Source organism: Tamandua tetradactyla, chromosome 10 (assembly GCF_023851605.1).
Source record: "Tamandua tetradactyla isolate mTamTet1 chromosome 10, mTamTet1.pri, whole genome shotgun sequence".
Lineage (NCBI taxonomy): Eukaryota > Metazoa > Chordata > Mammalia > Pilosa > Myrmecophagidae > Tamandua > Tamandua tetradactyla.
In genome coordinates this window covers 9,959,196-9,974,523 of record NC_135336.1, presented here as the reverse complement: position 1 = coordinate 9,974,523, position 15,328 = coordinate 9,959,196, and the positions used below count along the sequence as shown (strand labels likewise).

Sequence of the window (15,328 nt, the reverse complement as noted above, 5' to 3'; positions counted from 1 at the left end):
ATAGCAGGTAGAGTTTTGGGAATACTAGAACTCAGAGTTCAAATAAAGAAAAGTTGACTTCCAAACTTGCCAATCAATGGGGGCATGAAGGAGAAAAGGACATATATGTCCTCACTTTATTCAAGTCTCCATCCAAATGTTTCTAATTACAGAGAATTTCCTAGACTGTAGTACACAAAAGAGTAGCACCAGTCACCCTCTACCCTTACCTCAGCTTCCATTGTATTCTTAATATTCTATTTATTGAAATGTTCCCATCATAAATTGTAAACTCCATCATACTGCAGAGATGTAGTCTGTACTTTTCATGGCTGCATCCTGGTGTCTAGAAGTTCTGGCACATGGTAGATGGGCAACAAATAGATGTTGAATGGACCCACACTCCATTTGGGTAGAAACTATGTCCATATTGTGGCCTATTTTATCTCTAGCAACTGGCCTGGTATATGGGGCACTATTAATGAACAGATGATGAATAAATAATTGAAAGAGTAGATAAATGGACATATGCAAGGATGAATGCCTAGTCTGAGGCAAAGGAAGATGTGCTGATGACAACATATCACAAGCTATGAGTTCTACTTCCATAAAGGACATGATTCAGGTATTCATTTCACTCTGTGAAATCTCTCCCAATTTTTCTTTTCGCAGGTGGCAACTCACGTCTCTATGAATGGGTCTACTTCTTAAATTCAGCCTGTCCAAATCATCCTTATTATCTTGACCAGCTACAGGCAACCCTCAGCTTCTCTGTCACATGGCCAGGCACATCTGCTAGTCTTTCCCTTCTCTCCTGGGTTTTGTGGCTCCCAGCTTCTAACTTTGGTGACTCTCTGCTTCTGTGTGTATCTCTCTGTTTTTCATGTGTTCTCTCTCTGCTTCTCTGGCTTTTCTCTCTGAGCTTCTCTGGCTTTTTTCTGTATCTTCTCTCTGTCTTATCCTCTCATAAAGGACTCCAGTAAGAGATTAAGACCCACCCTGAATGAGATGAGTTACGTCTCAAGTTAAGAGCCCACTCACAATGGGTCCACACCCACCAGAATGGTTTAGCTTTAAGAATATGGTCTTTTCCGGGGTCCATACAACTTCAAACCATCACACAATCTAACACAGCAGGCTTTTAATTGGTCTTTCTGTTTCCATTTTCACGTAACCCCATGACTACTCCTTCAAACACCCAACTCTGACCCTAGTCATCTACTCTAAGCACATCCTCAACTGTCACTTCTTCTCCTGAAATATTTCCAGTGGCTTCCCACAACTTTGCCTCAATTAACCCTTCAAATATTTTGTAACACACCTCCCCACTTACTCTATCTTACATGTCTGATGGATAGCCTCAACTTCTAAGAGTAATAAGAATCTCCTATTCTTACTCATGTTGAACCCCTTATTTACAATGTCCCGCTTTATATCTCGACTGAATCAAGTCCTCCCCAATGACAAAGGCCCTAAGCTAAATTACCTCCTAATTTAGGCCTTGTCAGATATGCCCAGTCAGAAATATTCTTACTTCCCTGAATTCCTGCTCCCATACATCTCAATTCATAGTTATTATATAGCATTTAGGACTGCCTGCCAGCTCAATTACCCTGACTTGGACACTGTTCTGGTTTGAAGCTGTTATGTACCCTAGAAAGCTTATTTTTTAATCTAATCTTGTGGGGGCAGACCTATTGTTGAGTAGGACCTTCTGATTAAGTTGTTTCCATGGAGCTGTGACCCACCCAATGGTGGTGGGACATTTTGATTAGGTTGTTTCCATGGAGATGTGGCCCTACCCATTCAAGGTGACTCTTAATCCGCTTACTGGAGTCCTTTAAAAGAGACATTTTGGAGAGAAAAACAGATGCTTGGAGTGGCAGACAGAAAAGCACCTCGGAAGATGCTAGGCTAAGGGATGAAATCCAGAGTCTGCCCCAGAGAAGTTAAGAAAGGACCCACAGGTGCTCAGAGAGAGAAAGCCAATGGAATCAGAAGCTGAATTCAATGAACCAGGAACAAGGACCAGCAGATGCCAGTCAAGTGCCTTCCCAGCTGACACGAGGTGTTCTAGATGCCAGCAGCCCTTCCTCCAAGGAGGTATCATCTTGTCAATGTCTTAAATTTGGATGTTCTCATGGCCTTAGAATTGTAAACTTATAACAATAAATCTGCTTTATAAAAGTCTATCCATTTTTGTATATTGCATTCAAACAGCTTTAGCAAACTGTAACAGACACTTCTAACTACCCAACTCAACAACTCAGCACATATGCAACAGCCAACATCCACCGGTAACTAAACCAGGCTTCTAGTCCTATCCCCACATCCCAATTCCCATATGTGCAAACTATAACTTTATAACTTTTGCCTAATTCTGAATTCATGGTTGAGACCCTAGTATCAGTCCTGCCTCTGGCCCTCGAGTTTGTTTCTCTGATTTTTGAAGGCCCCACACTGGTACCTATAGAAAAGTTGCCCTTACAGAATATGACACTAGAGTGTTCAAGTGGCCTTCTGACTGGTAGGGGGGATAAAGCTCCTTTCCCAATGGGGACTTCAGCCTATTCCCTGTCAGCATGCCTCACCTCTCCCCAACAGATAACAAGATAGAAACTTAGACTTATGAACCTCTGTCCTAATACAGCATCTAAAACCTAATACATGTTCAATAATGTTTGCCAAACTTGGGCACATTCCCTGAGACCAGATGAAGCATATACTTAATATACTTTCCCTATCCATTTGAGTTTCATCAAATGGGTGAGAATGCAGGGTAAATGATGGTGTTAAATGAAGAGGAAAAAATTAATATTTATCGAGTACCTTCTAGCTGCCAGGTGTTTAAGTACTAAGTGCTTACTATATTTCATCATATTTTAACTTCACCAAGATAGAAAGAGGCAGATATATAGATGACGATAGATAGGGAGATAGAGAGATAGGGAGATAGATAAAGATGATAGAGAGAGGGCATATTACCGTTTACAGATAAGGAAACTGTATTGGGACAGGCTAAGCAAGCAATACATCTAGGATTCAAACGCAATTCTGACTCCAAAGCCAGCCAACTTTTCATTACCCACTCTATCCATTCAGTTCCCTGTCCCTACAATCGTCTCACTCTAAACTGGAAAAGTTCTAATCTTCCAGAAAAGTGCTATTTAGTGTGTATGACCACTCTCAAGTCTTTGTCATTATAGGCTGGAAGAACCTATAGAAGTTTATAGTTCTAAGGCCATGAAATTGTCCAAAGTAAGGGGCCAACAAGCACTCCCACGTTTCAGCGAAAGCCAACCTTCTTCCATGGGCACTAAATCAGCTCCAAAGAGGAGAGCTGAAAATGTGCACTCATAATGCTTAAATCCAAATGGAAGCTAAATATTAAATATTTTATCCCTTTATTTCTCTGTAGAAGATTACGATGATGAATGGTGATAGAGAGCCTACTTGATAAAAAGGCTTTATTTTCATTTCCCAAATAATAAATGTCAGGGTGCCTAACTCAGCTTTCTATCATCTCTACCCACCACAAACCTGCATCCTGCGGGAGTGGGGGGACTACCTGCAGGTCACGAAAATGTGGCAGAACCAGATCATTACAGACATAAGAGGTTTCTTTATAGCTTGCTTCTTTTGGTCCAGGGCTCAGGTGTGTTTCTCACAGAAGCCAAAGAGACCAGAAAGCGTCTGGGACTTAAGATGCTCCACTGATCATGATACTGGAGGTTTTTGTGGAAAGAATAGTCGAGTTCTGCTCTTAGCCTTTCACGGTACCATCTAAGTCAAAACTCTGCAATCACAGATTCAGAGAACACTGTGCTTTAGAGACCACCTTGTCCAAATTCCTCATTTAACAGGCTAGAAAAAGGTAGCCTAGAGAGGAAACTGCAACTAACCAGTAGCAGGGCTGGTAGACTGAAGAACTAAGAAAAACACACGATTTTGGAGTTTTACAGTTAGAACCCATATCCCAGCTCCACTATTTACCAGCTGTGTAGCTTTAGCAAATACCTAGCCTCTCTCACACTCAGGATACAAAATGGTACTGGCAATACCTGCCAAGATTACTTTAGAGCTATTGTAAAAAATAATTTTTTTGCATGAATGCATTGTGCATAAAATAGCATAGGCATTGTGAAGACAATATTCTGTATAAATAAAAACTGCTATTATTTGAACCTAGGTCTTATATCTTCTAATACAATATCCACTGGGTATGCAATGGAATCACCAGTGTTGATGCTAATCATAATAAAGATTAAACTACCTGCTCTCCAGGCACTTAAATGTCATGCATATGACTGGCACCTCCCGACAGCCTGATAAAACAGATTTAATTATCCCCATTCTACAGATGCTGAAAATTAGGCAGAGACAGACCAAATAAATTGTCCAGAGTCAAACCCAGGGTGGACAATCTGATGCCTCAACCTGCAGTCTGTACACTATGTTACTCACCCACAACTTTAGGTCACCATAGCATCTAATCATAACTGGCTTATGGAACTGGGTTATCTATGAAAAAACATTTTCAGATACCAGAATTTATAAAATGACCGATTCTCCTCTCTGTTGCCTTTAGCACTGATTGGGAAGGGAAGGAGCCAGTGTAATTATAAGGACTTATGTGCCAGACAGGTGGAAACTGCAGGCTTTTCCAGGATATAGACTGGATATAAAAGGTCACCTGCCCTTATATCCAACTGATGCCAAATTATATCAAATAATAGTTGGACTGATGTGAATTCTTCACTGCTTTTAAAAATATTGAGATAGAAGCTTATTGCAGCTTCCCCTGGAAACTTTCTACTTTCTTTCAGGTAATTTATTTATGACACTTTACTGGCCTTGCTGTCAATAGATGCAAGTAGACACTTCAGTGTCATCCTTCACTGTGTTTGCTGCAAAATGCCCTTTATTATTAGTAGAGAAAGGTGTTTTTCTGTCTTTGAGCCAGTGATGTACAACTCTCCTACAGTCTGTGACTCCTTACACTTGTCTAATTTTGTGACCACAAAATTAAAGGAAATTAGAATTACTTTGTTAATCTGTAGAGGCAACCTTTGAGATAATTAAGGCATGCTAAAAGTATAAGCAAACCAGAAAGCTGGTTCTGGGCCTACCTGGCAGTATGAATCCATCATCCATTCAATTCTGCACCTTTTATGTACTAGGCAGTTGCTAACATGGTGCAGGCAGGGTTAAATCTACCTTCAGCTGCCTAAGTGCTAAATCAGGGACTTGGGCAAGAGCACAAAAGCACAAATCATTGGCCAGGAGTAAAAAAAAAAAAAAAAAAAAAATCAATGGGGTTCCATGGTGGATTAGGAAGAATCAAGTAAAGATTTGAGCAGCATGCTTGGGAGGAAAAAGGAGGAAAGAAGATAGCAGCTGCTGTGTTGTGGTATGAGGGGACATTTCCGAATCTAGTTATGCAAGTTCTCAGATTATATAGCATGGGGTCTAATAAATGAGGTATGCAGAACCAAAAGGCTTTACTCTTAGGCACACACAGGTTCTAATCCCTACTATCTGGCAAGTCTGTAAATCTCTCTGAACCTCAGTTCTCTCATCTGTAAAAGGCAGACAATAATATATTAGAGTTATTTTTATGCTTAAACGAAATGACAGAAGTACATGCACCAATGAATGCTGATTTCCCTTGCCCTCCCCTGTTTGACTGGAAAACACATCTCCTGGACATAAAGCAGCAAGGGTATTTTCTCTTAAATCCCTCTTCTCCCTTTTGAGCCTTGACTTTCCCAAAGAGACATGATCATAGAATTTCAGAGCTGAAAGAAATCTTAAAGAAAAATACTCAATGTATTGTAGCCATAAAAGCTTGGAGATCATCTAGCCCAGTTCTCTCATGTTTTAGGCCCAAAAATAAAGAGAATTTTCAATCACAGGCAAGTTAATACTCAAATCAGAATGGCAGGGTTGGAAGGGGTGAGTCACTGGTATGAGTTTCACAATAAGCTCTTGCTTTGTGATACCAGTCATGCTACTTAACCTCTCTGAGTCTCAGTTTCCTCAGAAAAAAAAAAAAAATGCACAGGATTATTGCATAGATTGAATCTGGTGGTATATGTAAAGCATTCAGCATAAAACATGACAGAGTTCAGTAAATAGTGGCTATTAAATTAGACTATCATAATTTTACAGACTATTAAATTGAAGGAAGAGAAAGCAGAGGAAAGAAGTCACATCTGCTAAATGCCCCCTATAAATAAGGTGCTGACATAGGAACTTAAACTTCCAAGTAGGCATCAGTGTCACATTTTCTGATTGAGGAGACTGAGGCTCATCATGATATAAGAACTTGCTTCTAGTACTTGTTGGATTCTCATTCTCCATACTTCCACAGCTGCCAGGGCTGGGCAGAATAAAATTTGCCTTGAAGGAGGTGTTCTGAAAACCTGATCAGCATCCATTCAACCTCTGAAGCCTGCAGTTTCGGTACCAAAGAATGACAGAAAGAAAAAAAACCTGAACAAATGAGTAGCTAACCTGAATTTATCTCCCAAAATATCAGATACCAAGTGTTCTGCAACTTTCCTTCTTTCCAAAATGGGCAAAGAGCACAGTAGGTGGCTCACTTTAATATTGCATGGCAAAGCGATAGTGACTCACCAGATCCTACATCTGTGTCACCAACAAAGCCTGACAAAGTTGAATAACAAATGAAACTGTGTATGCCGAGATACCTTTATTTTATTCTGTTTTATTTTATCTTCTGCCTCCTCCTGGCTGATTTCCTCCAGCCACATTCTGCTTTCGTAACTGTCCCATGTAGGATGATGCTACCTGCCTACCTTTTGGCAAAAGCAAACATATGCCAAATTCCTAAATGCCAAATTCAAGGAGCAAAACATTACTCTCAGAGTTTAAAGAGCCTGTCTGCTTGCTACAAAGCAGAGGAACTTGATGGCCTGGAAAGATCTCAACAAATATAACCCTAATGCCTAGGTTAGATACAGGTTTGTTCCTCTTCCTACATGTTTCCAGTTTCTGGAGGGAAATTCCATAACAGTGATCAGCACACCAGAAAGCACTTGTTTTTTCTGCAAATGCTACCTCTGCCTACTGAGGTAGATAGTCTACCCATGGCCCATGCAATTAGCAGAAGTGAATAATGTTAAGGTCACTTGTGGCACTTGTTCCTCAATCTTCTTACCATTTCATGAACTAGCACAGGGATAGCAGAGGAAGAAATCTGTTCTGTTTCTTCAGAACAAGAAGGAAAATATGACACAATTCTGAACTTTATGTCTCATAGTACCCTTCCTCCTAGCAGATGAAGTTGCATTACATCAAACCTTCAGTACAAGAGAGTAAGAGCGTTACCTTAGAGATCATCTCTTTTAAACTCCATTTCTGGAAAGTAAGCCCCACCAAACTCCATAGAGCCATGTTTAAGGATTGTTTTATTAGCAAGGAAATATCACCTTTGGGACAGACAGGATCCCCTTCAACCTCAATTATCTAAACATATAAGGTAAGCATAACAACTGAAGCAAATTGTTAAAAATTTCATTGGTCAGCCTCCAGGGAAATGCCATTGGACATCAAAGGTGTGATGGAAAAAACTGTGAATTACAAGTCAAAAGATTTGATCTCTGTGCCCAGAGCTGAAACTTAACTAACTTCATGTGGCTTGATTACCATTTGCTTTCTCTGCATCCCAATCAGTTTCCTTCTCAATAAACAGGGACCGCCTAAGAAGAGATATTTAATGAGCACCTACTCACTACACATATGTCACAATGTTCCATTCAATTTGATCCTCACCCAAATCCTTGGGGTAAGCATTTTTCCCCCATTTTAAAGCTGGGAAAAAGAGATGCTCTAGGGTGGGCCACGGTGGCTCAGTGGCAGAGTTCATGCCTGTGATGCCAGAGACCCGGGTTCGATTCCCGGTGCCTGCCTATGCAAAAAAAAAAAAGAGAGAGAGAAGCTCTAACTTGTGAAGTAGCTTTCTCCAGCTATTTAGGTATCAGAACTAGAATTTAAATCAAGTAAGTTTGACCACAAACCTAGCCTTCTTCCGCTGTTAACATGCTTGGCATGTCCTTCTTCCAGGGCTATTGCAAGTAACAAGGAAAAGGAGTATATGCGGAATATACTTTGGAAAATTTAAAGTTCTATACATATGTATGGTTTTGGTAACAAATAATAACCTGGACAAGGGAGGAGAGTAAAATTGGAAAATTGGATATCCTTTCCTCAAAGAAGAAGAATCAAAGGGAATTAGCCTTCTCTCTCCCTTCCATCCTTTTGTTCTGACCTTATTTTGAACATTTTTCTTTCCTTACAAGTCCCTGGTCTCTCAGGCACACGTTCAGATGTATCCTGGCCAGCTCATCACAATGCATGCACACGGAACAGGATGATGGGAGTAAGTGAGCCCATCCTCTGCAAATGCTCGATGCAGGAAGAGCCAAGCCGAGCACGACCAAGCTCGTCCCTTTCCTCAAGATGCTCCACACCTCCTCCGGCACCCATATCATAGACTGTGAGAAAGGCAGCCAGTCACTTACAAATGCTAGATGCTCACTCAATTCAAGGGCTTTTGAGGTCACCAGTTCTAGATAGTAGTAAATAAGACAAACAGATTAAAATCAATTGTCATGAGCAGGATGGGGGCATCATAAGGGAAGCTATTTAATTTTAAAGTATAACTATTAAAGTAAAGTTAGCGTGGGCATGTGTGCGTTTAAACAAGGCAAGTCTATGTCCAGTAGGGACTGGAATTAGCAGCATTTGTGCATATCCAGAGAAGCGCCTGAAAATTTTGCTGGTGGTGTTTTCCCATACTATGAAAAACAAAGTTGCTTGTCTGAACTGAGAGAGCAGGAACATAAGGCTTAGAACAGTCTGTTATCACAGTGAACTTCCACCTTCTCTTGTCTTTCTATGTCTTACCAAATTCAAGGCCCTTTTTGTCAATAAAGAATACCCTCTCATTAGGGCAGATCACAGATCTAAAGTTTGGTCTAAAAACTACTAGGGAATTTGCATTACTGAGAAGAGTCACCTCTATGTCAGGCATCCATGAATCCAAGTCGCATAGAAACAGCATTCAGAAAACACTTTTTATGAAACAGAAGTTCAAATACCAAAGAAGAAAATACCATATTTCCAGACCTTTTTTTGGTTGTTGTTGTTGTTTAAAAAAGGAAGAAAACTATGCAGCTCTAAGAGTATAAAATCATCTTTCTGAAACACACTGTCCCCCAAGGGACGAGATTTACAATAGCTGCGATCAGTTTTTGAGCTGACCAGACATTGTGGTAAACATATTACTTGAACGACCCCATTTAATCCTCACAATTATTCTAAGGGATCATAATGATCATTATAATCTCCATTTTACCGCTGGAGGGCGGGGGAACAAAACAGGATCAGAGAGGTGGGATAACTTGCCCAGGGTCACAGAGCTAATACTGACAGTGCCTAAGTCCTCCTTCTCCGCAGGTAGCTAACCCAGAGGTGTGCACAGCAGGGCAGCAAAGGGCTTCTCCCGGCGCCTCCTGGGTTCTCAATTTCACAACCAGGGGGTGGAGAAAAGACAGGCTGGGGACTGGCTCTTAAAGGAAACGTCTGAAGTTTGCTTTTATGTTTGTGCTTTTTTTTAAAACTCAGCCTTCTTGTTCCCTCACAGAACTCAGAAGTAGGAAGGGACCACAGGATTCATGAAGCCACCCCTTGCAAAATGCGGGGTATCCCACCTCCTACACGGTCACCAGCTAAGCTTCACCAGAACTGGGAAGAGAAGTGGGAGGCCAACACAAGATCACCGGCGCTCAGGAGCCCCTCACCTCCGCCGCGTCTTCGCCTGGCGCGGGACGGACACCTTGGGCAGAGGCATCTTTCAGAGAAAACAGGTCAGGGGAAGAGAGCGAGGCTGCAGGCAGCTCCTACCCGGGCTGTCACGGATCCAGTCGGGGAGCGACGTGACACCGAGTGGGCTGCTGAAATACAATGCCCTTTTCTATTCCCACTGCTTACAACAGTGCTCTAGAGAAACCAAGAAGTGGGGGAGAACGGAGTAGATCCCTAAAAGGGCTGGGAGACGCGGGCAGCAACGCGCAGCCCTCCCACCTCCACTGCATTACTTAAACCCCTACAAAATGTAGATGGGGCTCTGCACAGCCAGGGTTCGAGTCTTGACCTTAGCACTAACTGGCTGTGTGATCTAAGCCAGCCGCTGCCTCGCTTGTGCCTCAGTTTCTCCTCTGTAAAACAGGAGGGTTGAATGAGACGATCTTTAAGAATCCTTCTGCCCTGATATTCTGCTACTGGGTGATTCCTAAGAGACCGCATGGCAGCGCGAAACTCACCTTTCTCGAGAAGCACAGAGGGTGCAGCGAAGGCAGAGAGGATGGATGCTGAGTGGCCCCGCACTACTTCTTTCAGCGCGTCTGTCCAAAGCAAGAACCCAGGGGCCCCTAACCCGCCGAGTCCTCCCTTCTGAGCCTTTTACTTTCCGCCGCACTTTCTTTTTCCTCCTTCTGGGCTCCTCCTCTTGTACGGCGCGATTGGCCGCCGCCGCGCGGCTGGTGCTCCACCCGCTTTCTCGGTTCTTGAGCCTCTGGCACTCCGGGCTTCCCGGAGCCGCGATCACTGGGCGGCACTGAAGGCAACTCCGCCCGCCGCGAGGTGGAGCCGCGCCGGCAGGACTGCAGGAGGGCTCGAGGCTGCGCTCCGCCGCTTCCGCGCCCTGCCTCTGCCTGGGCGGGCTTGCGAGCGCAGAGAAAGGAGAGCTTCTGCGCTGCGGCTGGACACCCAGTTGGGCGCTCTGGGAAGATACGTACCCCCACTATACACTATATGTACCCCATGCACACGTACGCGTATGCAAGATCATGGTCTCACAGTCGAGGTCTATGCCACCCTGTCTTTTCTTTCTGTCTCTATGTATTTAGTTCTCACGCTGCATGATCGTGAACCAGTTCAGGTTACGTGATTTGCGCTCCCCCCGAGTGCCCAGCACAGAGTACAACAGCAGGAAATAGACGCGATCCCCGCAGTCCGGGGCTCCTGATCAGCTGGCAGTACCTATCATCGGACCAAACAACGGGTCATCATGGCAGGACTGGGACAAAGTAGGCACTCAGGACATGAAGGCTGAGTAAGTGAACGAATGAAATAGCTAATAAGGTATGGAAAGAAATGATCTGGAAAGAATTGCCTCCTTTTCATTCATTCCCATTTCTCCAGGTTTCTGCCAGAGCCCTCAGCTGGTCTCTCCCACTCTAGATTACCACTGGAATCATCATCCCGAGAAGCTTTGTCATGGCTTCCATTAAACCACTGCCTTGCTCAAGACCTTCTGTTTCTCCCTATTGGTAGTCCATCATGATTTCTTCCTGACTCTCAAGGCCTTTTATGACCTGTGCCCATTTTCGGGACTCCCTGACAAAGGCAGTCTATCAAGGTGGGCTTTCCTCCTCACACATGCCTTGCGCATTGCCACCGCAAGGCTCTTCTCTCACCGCTCGAGTGAAGCTAATGGAATTTTACTCATTTATCCAAGAAACGGAGCTCCAGAGAAAGCAATGAAGGAGGGGAAAGCATAATGGGAAAGAAGGAAAGGGCCTGGGTGAGTGGGGAGGACAGGTGAACTAGCAGGTCCAATTCCTGAACAACTGCTGAAGGTGTACAGAAGTAAAGCTCAGGCAGGGCCCCACCCCTAGTGGAGCTTAACTTCCCGAGATGAAATAGTAAAACAGAAGCCACAGCCACATCACGTCACCTATTGGAGACACTTATGAAAATTAATCTGAAGTAATTATTATTAATTACTTTAGTACCTGGCAGTAATAGGTTCTCAGAACGCTTTCACTGAACTGAAATGGAAATAATCCAAAAGAAGGGAAAAAAAGCTGCCTGCCTGAAGCAGAAATGAAACAGTTCTTTGATTTATTATTCATTATTAAACATATTGAGGGTACTGAATTTATTTTTTTCTTGTATAAAGCAGTTATCAAACTTGTGTATAGTGCTTACGATGTAGCAGGCAAAAGCATAAGAAATGTGCACATTAACTCATTTAATCCTCAGAATCACCCATAGGGTACTATTTTTAACTCCAATTTTATAATGAGATGCAGAGAAGTAAAGTAACTTGACCAAGCCCTACAAGTGAAGGCAAGATGAGAACCAAGGCAGTTAGTTTCACTCTTTTAATCACCCATTGGATAGTCTCATCTACTACCTAGCAGCCATACTCGGTACTAGGCAGATGGTGGTGAGTCACAGTTAAACCAGAGGTGGGCCTGGGTTTTGAGGGGCTCCTCATAGCTAAGTGGGCATTACAGACATCTAGACAAATAGTGTATTGTGATTTGAGGACAACATAAATGGTTGGGAATGAAAATTATTAAATGATGCTGTATATTCACACAATGGAGTATTTGTTATCATAATTAAAATGTTATGAAAAGATGTCTGCAAAGGAAAAGGCTTACAAGATCATAAATGCAGTTGTATGGAAGTTGTAGAGATATATGGACAGTAATTGAAAGGAATATGGAAAAATGTTAATGTGTTAAGATTATGGGAGTATAGATATATTCTTTCCTTTTCTGCTTTTTTGTTTGTTTGTTTGGTATGCTGTATGGCAGGGTCACATTTCATTATTTTTCCATGTGAGTATCCTGTTATTGCAGGATCATTTGTTGAATTTTTGTTTGTTTGTTTGTTTTTTGGGAAGTGCATGGACTGGAAATTGAACCCAGATCTTCTGCATGGCAAACAAGACTTCTACCACTGAACTACCCTTGCACCACCTACTCTTTCCTTTTCAAACTTGCTTTAATGTCAAAATGATACTGTAACAATTAAGAAAAACATTTCAACCCCTACCTATTGAGCGTTCATCACATACTGGGCATTCAATGAATAACAGTTGCCTGAATGAATAAATGAATGAGGTTGCAAATTTATTAGAATCAATGCCTAACAGTGCAGGATGTATAGGAGATGCTCAATAAAATATTTAATTGATTGAAACATTTCAAAAAGCACTAATACTCTCTTTCCCCTTTGTTCTTGTTTGCTAGCTGCTGGAATGCAATATGCCAGAAACAATGTCTTTTAAAAGGGGGAATTTATTAAGTTGCAACTTTACAATTCTGAGGCCATGAAAATGTCCCAATTAAAGCAAGTGTATAAAAATGTCCAAATCGAGGCACCAACAAGAAGTTATCTTCACTTAAGAAAGACCAACAAAGTTCAGGGTTTCTCTCTTAACTGGAAAAGCACATGGCAAACATGACAAACATGGCAACATCTGCTAGCTTTCTTTCCAGGCTTCTTGTTTCATGAAGCTCCCCCAAGGGCATTTTCATTCTTCATCTCCAAAGGTCTTTGGCTGCGTGAGCTCTCATGGTTCCTGTGGCTCTCGGGACTCTGAAGGTTTTACCAAAATGGTTCCCTTTTAAAGGGCTCCAGTAAGCAAACCCACCTTCAGTGGGTAGAGACACACCTCCATGGAAATCATCTAATCCAAAGTTACCACCAACAGTCGGGTGGGTCACAGATCTGTGGAGATGATCTAATCAAGTTTCCAACCTCCAGTACTGAATAGGTATTAAAAGAAACAGCTGCCTCCACAAGATGGATCAGGATTAAAATATGACTTTTCTAGGGCACATAATCCTTTCAAACAGGCACACCCTTCTACTACCCTCTACCTCTTTTCTTTATGTTTTATCTTTAATCATTTTGCCATAGCTATGAGATCTGATGGATTTTGGTAGTCCCTCGAATTCAATTTTATCAGACTTTTGTCCCCCACACTCCATTGCCAAGGTCTCTAATGACCTCCACCTGGTCAAATTCAATAATTAACTCTCAGTCGTCATTTTATTCAATCCTTTAGCAGCTTCAGACACTGTTGTTAAGTTGCCATTTTGAAGTTTCACTTAACTCCTTGTTTTCCATCTATCTCATGACAGTACCTTATCAGAGGAAGGTTCCTCTTTCTCTTTGTGACCTCCAAGGTTAGAATGTTCCAAAACTTAGGGTCGAGATGCTTATATTCCATCCCAAGGGGATCTTATCCAGGCATAGCTTTCTAGAACATTTGCATGATAATGACTTACAAATTTAAATCTATAGCCTGGACCTCTTCCCTGAACCCTAGACTCCATAAACCCTTTTAGCTCCTTGATATCACCTCTTAAATTGTCTCAGATACATCACAATCTCTACATGTTTAAAATAAAACTCTTTATTTCCACCCCTCCAGTTTTCCCAGCTCTGTAAAAAAAAAAAAAAAAAAAAAACACCATCTTTTACCCAGGTACTCAAGCCAAAAAGTTGGAGTCACTATTGATTCCTCTCTTTCCCTCATTTCTCATATGCAATCCAACACTAAGCCTTCTATTTCCTTTACATGCAAAACACATACTGAATCTGACCACTATCTTGATCCACATGAAGTGCTATATGAATATTAGTTATTATTTTTCCTGGTACTATTATATCATCCTTTGCTCTCAAGCATTCAATAATTTCTCATCATGATTAGAAAAAGTTCCAGAGTCTTTACTGCAGCTTACAGGCCCCTATGTGATCAGGCACCACATTTATTTCTTTCAATCTCACACTGTTTGCCTCTCCCTGTGGCCCAAACAGGCTTACATGTTCCCATTTTAGAGCTCTTGCCACTCCCTCTGTTTGGAATGCTCTTCCCCCATGGCTCACTCCCCGTTTCATTCATGTCTCTGCTCAAACATCACTTCTTCACATAAGCCTTTCTTGATAACCATATCAAATGTCACCCCTTTTATTCCCTATCTTAGTTATGTTAGATGCGAATGTATTCATTTTTGGAGTGCCTCTTTCACTGGAATGTAAGCTCCGTGAGGGTAATATGGTGCTTCCCTAACAAATGGACAGTACTTTGTACATTTGTAGTTGTTCAATGAGCATTTGTTGAATTATAAATCCAGCCCAAAACTCTCACGGTTAAACAGAGACCTGAAGATAGTAAGTTATCAATTTGTTGCTCTTCTCTCCTTTAATTTACAATTTTGGGGGAAGGCAGAATTATTGGAAGAGAAATCAAACAATAAATGTCTTTTCTTGGCTAGGTGCAGGTTAAAGAAAGTACAGTATAGAGACATTTCCCTTTGAGTTTTTGGAAGGAAGTCAAAAAGTAGGACTAGGCCAAGAGAAAAGAAATGTGAAAAAAAGCCTAAATTAATTATGCCACATTCCACATTCTTTTATGTTTCCACCTTTTACCTGCTGGCCTTTTTTCTTCCATCTCCACCTGGCCCCACAGCTGTTTCCTAGCTGCCCAAGCCTTCAGGCGGTACTCAATCATGTC

The 15,328-nt window shown here is 42.0% G+C and overlaps 2 protein-coding genes across 7 annotated transcripts in view; one reads left to right on the top strand and one right to left on the bottom strand.

The window, feature by feature from the left end:
• The window catches only part of IL1RAP (interleukin 1 receptor accessory protein), a 152,196-nt gene extending 141,625 nt beyond the window's left edge, over positions 1-10,571 (bottom strand). For 2 of the 3 annotated variants that reach the window (XM_077117878.1, XM_077117879.1), the window contains exon 1: positions 10,329-10,571. Coding sequence is in view for 1 of the 3 variants with exons in the window: in XM_077117877.1 (XP_076973992.1) it covers positions 210-221 (12 nt within the window). In the remaining 2 variants the exon portion in view is untranslated. Of the gene's footprint in view, positions 1-209; positions 335-1,591; positions 5,231-10,328 lie in introns of those variants that run through there. The other variant, XM_077117877.1, reaches the window with a different exon arrangement.
• The window catches only part of LOC143648208 (uncharacterized), a 42,289-nt gene extending 29,943 nt beyond the window's left edge, over positions 1-12,346 (top strand). Inside the window, exons 1-4 of one of the 4 annotated variants that reach the window (XR_013158442.1) lie at positions 1,787-2,082; positions 9,650-9,872; positions 10,914-11,119; positions 11,209-12,346. Coding sequence is in view for 2 of the 4 variants with exons in the window: in XM_077117880.1 (XP_076973995.1) it covers positions 1,990-2,082; positions 9,650-10,009 (453 nt within the window). In the remaining 2 variants the exon portion in view is untranslated. Of the gene's footprint in view, positions 1-1,786; positions 2,083-9,649; positions 10,386-10,913; positions 11,167-11,208 lie in introns of those variants that run through there. The other 3 variants (XR_013158443.1, XM_077117881.1, XM_077117880.1) reach the window with 3 other exon arrangements.
• Positions 12,347-15,328: the final 2,982 nt, after the last annotated feature.